The sequence below is a fragment of the Pseudoliparis swirei genome, chromosome 18 (assembly GCF_029220125.1).
Source record: "Pseudoliparis swirei isolate HS2019 ecotype Mariana Trench chromosome 18, NWPU_hadal_v1, whole genome shotgun sequence".
NCBI classification, from domain to species: domain Eukaryota; kingdom Metazoa; phylum Chordata; class Actinopteri; order Perciformes; family Liparidae; genus Pseudoliparis; species Pseudoliparis swirei.
The window spans coordinates 9,130,747-9,136,815 of NC_079405.1; the positions used below are offsets into that span (position 1 = coordinate 9,130,747).

At 44.7% G+C, this 6,069-nt stretch overlaps 1 protein-coding gene across 1 annotated transcript; it reads left to right on the top strand.

Annotated features, from left to right (window-relative positions):
* Positions 1-1,081: 1,081 nt before the first annotated feature.
* Positions 1,082-5,700, top strand: tbc1d20 (TBC1 domain family, member 20). The gene is made up of 8 exons (XM_056437617.1): positions 1,082-1,524; positions 1,800-1,985; positions 2,184-2,264; positions 2,976-3,162; positions 3,334-3,435; positions 4,037-4,178; positions 4,789-4,967; positions 5,087-5,700. The coding sequence occupies exons 1-8, from the start codon at positions 1,467-1,469 to the stop codon at positions 5,349-5,351; spliced, it is 1,200 nt and encodes a 399-aa protein (XP_056293592.1). The 5' UTR covers positions 1,082-1,466; the 3' UTR covers positions 5,352-5,700.
* Positions 5,701-6,069: the final 369 nt, after the last annotated feature.

A 6,069-nucleotide genomic window follows, 5' to 3' on the forward strand; every position in this document is an offset into this window, starting at 1 on the left:
AATAACACTCCGCAGTCTGCATACGACCGCAACCACTGATATTATTAACACACGCTGCACATTTCCGCTCTCCTTTTTCCGTTTTTCCCTTCACAATAAAAGCCCCAGACACAAACAACCCGGATACTGCTTCCTGGACGTGTCGAGTCTTGGCCAATCAGCGTTAAGATGTCGACAGCGTTTGGGGGGTTCGGGTTAGCTTGAATGTACGCCACATGACTACCGCTGTAATGCTGCACGGTATATGATACTAACAAGTTATGCGTATGTTAAAAACAATACGATTTAGCTCCGCTCCATGTCATGCTGTCTGCACGCATTGAGTACAAGGGGCGGGGCTGCCGAGCGCTCTCACAGGCAGCGCTCACACTGAGTGACCTCAAGTGCCGACCGGCGTCGACTTTAAAAAAAAAAGATGCCAGAAGTGTAAAGTACTTTTTCAACATTGCAGACATTAAGGAAAGCCCACTGACACACAGATAGTGAAGGAAAGCCAACTAACATCCAGACATGAAGTCTTTACTCGCCCGCCTATTTGTTTAAAAGCGTAATACGCGTCGGTGAGGGGGCGTGGCTTTATTCAAGAGGCAACATTTATAAAGATTTGTATATATATAATATACATATATATTGTATATATACAGCCTATACATATGAATACTATTTATTATTTAATAATTAGTATTTAATAATGATAAATAATCATTATAAATTAAATACAAATTATAAATTAAATAAAAAGACCGTAGTTATAAAAGCTTAAGGTTTCATCAAACAATGTGGATGTGGTGACAACAACAAAAAGTCAGCTAGATATAATATACAGTGCATATGTATACAGGAGCAAATGTAAATGTCAAATTAAATCAATAGATTAATTATTTAACAAGCATTGTTGAATATTTAAAAAAGTTGCATTATAATGATAATTATTTATATTAATATTATATTATTGTCTCTTTCTTTTTTTAAACATTGTTCGATTCGATACACTCCTCGTCGCCTCCAATGCGGTGTGGTCACCCCGCGTCATCTTGTCGTCATCATTCAGCCTGAGTGGGGAGGCTAGCTAAAGCGGATGTGTCCTATTGGTCGCTTCCGTCAATGTAAACATGTAGCCGGTTCCCCAGTCAATGGCGTAACCGCACTGCTATTGAGCCGCGTTTCCTAAGTGTCAACACCTGTGTCAGTAGGTCGGATAGTGATGGATGTGTCGCTGGAAATAGCCGTTTCGGAACCGTATCAATGTTGTGTTAACTTGATGACTAGCTAGCAATGAGTAGCCAGTTAGCTAACTACCGGTCTGTGTTTGTATGGGCTGGCCTTGCTAATTAGACAGCTAGTTAGCTTCCAGTTGGCAGCCACGAAGGGCTACGTTGATGACGGCCAAGCAAAGGAGGATAGCAAGTCATGTAATTTAACGAGGACTCGCGTCAAGAAACGGAGACTACCCCCAACAACAACAAATGAGTAAATCTCGAGGTGCTGGTGCCTCGTCACCGGTGACCGGAAAACAAGGGACCGGTAAGTTTGACATGTTGCTCAGGTTGTTCACCGCAAGCTTTAGCTGTTTTCATTTAGGGCAATCGTGTGTTTTCAGGCAATTGGGCAGCACGACCAGCCCCCGAAATACTTTTTAATGTCATAAACATGCTCACTTTTCTCCGTTGTTGGAGTTGACTGACTAACCATTCCCACCGCAACCTCCACGCATGCGTTAAGCGAAGTTAACGTGCATTGCCTTGTCCAAGACGAAAGTAAGCGCTCGCTTGAACACGTGTCTGTTTGCTGTGTCTCAGACTGGGACACCAGACGGAAAAGGAAAGCTGCGGACATCACACATGCCCTCGGTGCGAGTCCAGTGGACGTGGCTGCTTTGAGGAGGATGGCCATCAGTGAGGGGGGTCTGCTGACTGATGAACTACGCTGTCAAGTTTGGCCTCGGCTCCTCAACGTCCCTCCTCACGTCTTGGAACAAGAGCCAGGTATCATGTTGCAGAGATGTGTGTGCACAAGCCGAGAAATATACGTGACATATCTATATGTCATCGCACTTATCTTCCTGGTCCCCACTGTGCATGACACATGTGAACATGCAGAGTCTTAAGCAGGTGCAACATCTACCACACGCAGTGTTTGATTCACTTTGTATGGTCATGCTGATTGTGACGTGTCTTGTCCAGAAACGGTAGAGCGGGAGAATAACAAGGACTACAACCAGGTGCTGCTGGATGTCCAGCGCTCGCTGCGGAGGTTCCCTCCTGGTGAGTAGAACCCATACCAGAGGGCAAAGGTTCATGAAACTCTGCTGTGTATATTGTACAGAACAACTGGCCCATGTATACAGGAACACACTGGAAATTCACTGAAATGCAAATTACAATTTGTAAATCATAGGGTTTCCAACCAGACAGAAAGCAACATATTTGCTCAGGGGTTAGTTTTCATCCAGAACTTGATAACCAATGTCGTTACATTGAGTTAAATACCAATGATGAATGCTACATCTTTGACATGGTGTTTACGTAGAGTCATTTCAGCTCTTTTTATAAAGCCACCCACTTGATGATGATGAAATCTAGGACACATATACATGTTATTCTACTGACCAATTCAATGTCAAAGCTTCACCATTACTAATTTTTTCTGCTTGAAACATGTCTGATCTCTGTGAAGTTTGCTAAACTGTGACGTCAGTCAGTGATCAGGTGGAAGTCAAAGGCTTCTGCCTTCAAAACAAAACTGTAAAATGTGTTATTGTTACTTTTAGAGAAAGAAAAAAAAAATTGATGTAATGTGGTTTTCAATCGTTATCCTTTTAAATATATATGAATGTGCATTTTTATTTAGAGCACAGCAGCATTTGTACTCTTGGGCCTTATCTCCATTTTATTTTATTTTTTATTTTTTCTGGTGGCTAGGTGAAAGCCAATATAAACTCACGACTGTATTTTACTTTGGGTGGACTTGTACAGGTATGCCAGATGAGCAGAGGGAGGGTCTCCAGGAAGAACTAATTGACATCATCCTTCTAGTTCTGAAACGCAATCCCCAGCTGCACTACTACCAAGGATACCATGACATTGTTGTCACCTTCTTACTGGTCCTGGGAGAGCGCCTTGCAACGGCTCTGGTGGAGAAGCTCTCCACGCACCACCTCAGGTACTTAATACATACGTAATATACAGCTGTTGTTTTACGAATTTACATACTTTCTCAGTTTTTCTTTCTTTGTTATCTGACAGAATGAAACGTTCCACCACTACCCCCTTCACCACCTCATTAATGGTCTGTTGTGCTCTCTAAAAAGACTCTCCACTTTGTCTTTTTCAGGGACTTCATGGATCCAACCATGGATAACACAAAGCACATTCTTAACTATTTGATGCCCATCATTGAGAGGGTTAACACTGAAGTGCATGACTTCATGCAACAGTAAGTATCTCTGTTTCAGTGATAACACCCCCATCTCATGAATAGATGAAACTTTCCAAAATGTGAAATCCATTCTCGCTGTTTATGCAGTTTGGAGATAATTTGCAAGGTAATATCAGCTATAATTAGGGCAGAACTGAAAACATTGAAAGTCCTCGTAGCCTACATGACTTTCCCTATGACTATGAAATGTAATACTATTTATATCTACTCTGTAAATAGTGTCTGCTATACTTTTAATTACAAGTTAATTTCGTGTGTTTCTGTCTTAAGAAGCACTGAACAATAGTGCTATCACTGTCAAGATCTTCTTCCATGTTGTGTTATTGTTGTAAGTGAAGGAACATGGTGTCTGTGCACCGACAGCATACTGAGCCTATTATGACAGCTCGAGTTAAGTCTGTAAAGATTCAACATGACGGTGTCATTAAGTCTTCTGCTCAGAGTGCTTACATCAGTCACTTTCAGTTCCAGATACCATAGCATAACTGTTTTTAGTAATAAATGCCTAACAGGGTACCTAAAGTGAAGTGTTGGCAGACGTTACAGTTTTGTGCGTAAATGTAAGTCGATCTCTGCCTTTTTATCGATTGATTCTCAGGTCGGAGGTGGGCACAGTCTTCGCTCTCAGTTGGCTGATCACCTGGTTTGGCCACGTCCTGGCAGACTTCCGGCATGTTGTCCGGTTGTATGACTTCTTCCTGGCCTGCCATCCGTTGATGCCAATCTACTTTGCTGCTGTGGTAAGTTTATAATCTATAATCGGCTCTCCTAGTTTGCTATTTAGAGTTAGTGATTTAGGAACCCAGCTTTCATGAAGTGTGTGTGTGTCTGTGTGTCTGTTGATGTGTCTGTTGATGTGTGATTCAGAGGCCAGACGTTATGTTTTGTGGCAGTGGTTTTTTCCTTCTCTTTAAAAATAAAAAATGATTTGCCAGCCTCACTAGCTAATCTGAGAAGCCTCAGTGTCCTTCACACCAAACACACTTTGTGTAAGGAGGCTCTGGGTGTCCGGTTCAAAAGATAAGGCCTTGAACAAGAATGAGCTACAATGATAAGCAAGTGTGGGAACTGGGCCCTATTTCTTGTACGTGAGAAAGTCGACATCAGACAATAATGGTATAAATGTGTCAATGCATACAAGCTACACCAAGATCTTCTCTATCAGATTTGTGTGAAAGAAACTTCAAGGAAGGACAACGAAGGCTCATCGAGTTCATCCTGGTATTCATCGAAGGGAAGATTGACCTAAAGCACGAGTTATTTTCCTCTCCCCGTTGGTCACGGCCTCTTCGGTTATCGCCGCGTCAACAACCAACGTGGCTGCGTGTGTTTCTGGTTCTTCCGCTGCAGATCGTGCTGCACCGAGAAGAGGAGGTGTTGGAGTGCGAGTGCGACATGGCCATGGTTCATCACCTGCTCTCTCAGATTCCCCAGGATCTGCCCTACGAGACGCTCGTCAGCCGAGCGGGAGACCTCTTTGTCCAGTTCCCTCCCTCCGAGCTGGTCCGCGAGGCTGCCTCGCACGACAGGTACTCCACCCTCTCGGGTTTCCACCTCCGCCTTTTACAGATGTGCATCACTTTCCTTCTACTTCTCAACTCCAGTGGCTCACTGTTCTTTCATTTTCTGTCCCTTTCCCCCCCCAAAGCATGGCGGCCTCTACCTTTAAGGACTTTGACCTTGCGTCCACTCAACAGCGACCGGACTCTGTCCTCCGTCGCCGTCGGCGACAGAAACAGGCCGCGCTGGAGCGCTCGGCAGCGAGCGCGGTAGCGGTGGCGGCCCGGCCCTCGGCGGCGCGGCGCTTCGTCCGACTGGCCGTCATGGGTCTCACGGTGGCGTTGGGGGCGGCGGCTCTCGTCGTGGTCAACACGGCCCTGCAGTGGGCCCCCAAACTGAACTTTTTCCCCTGAACCGCTCCTCATTTACTCCGATGCGCCAGCACATCTGTTCGTGAATGCCGGTGGGTCCGTTTCCAAGAACCCTTTTCGATTCATGAACCCACAAACCACGCCCTCCAACCCGGTCCGGAGCGACCGCTCGACACCGAAGCGGCGACCGCTCCTCGTTTCCTCTCCCGTGTCTTAGCGCCCCATGTGTGGCCTCCACGGTCCTTTTTTATGACTCCTGAAGAGCGGGCGCCGGTCAAGCAGCTCCTCCGGCTGGTGCTCTGAGATGAAGAGCCCGCCTTGTTCTAATGAAGACGCTTTTTATAGGAACTATTACCGATGCTGTCACTAATAAAGCTTTATTTATATTCGGTATTAGGATAATCTGATATTGAGTTATGCTCACAGAGATTTATGCTGAAAGCTCGGTGGACTCATTACACTTGAAACGGCTGCCAATTGAGAGAGCTTGAGTGTGTGTGTGTGTGTGTGTGTGGTCGCAACCCATTGGTTATCTATTTGATAGCTGGACTAAGACCAAATATAGAGGACTGATGAAATCCTTTGTATTATTTGCTGTTCCTTAATTTATAGACATGTAAAGAGAGACGGTCGCGACACACAGGCACTTTGTTAGGTTAAGAACTGTTTTGTGTTCTCGGTAATTTTAAGTCTCAAAAAGTATTCTTCTTTAGATAAGTGTCTTCCTTTCTGGGACGGCGTATCTTTAAAACATGTCACC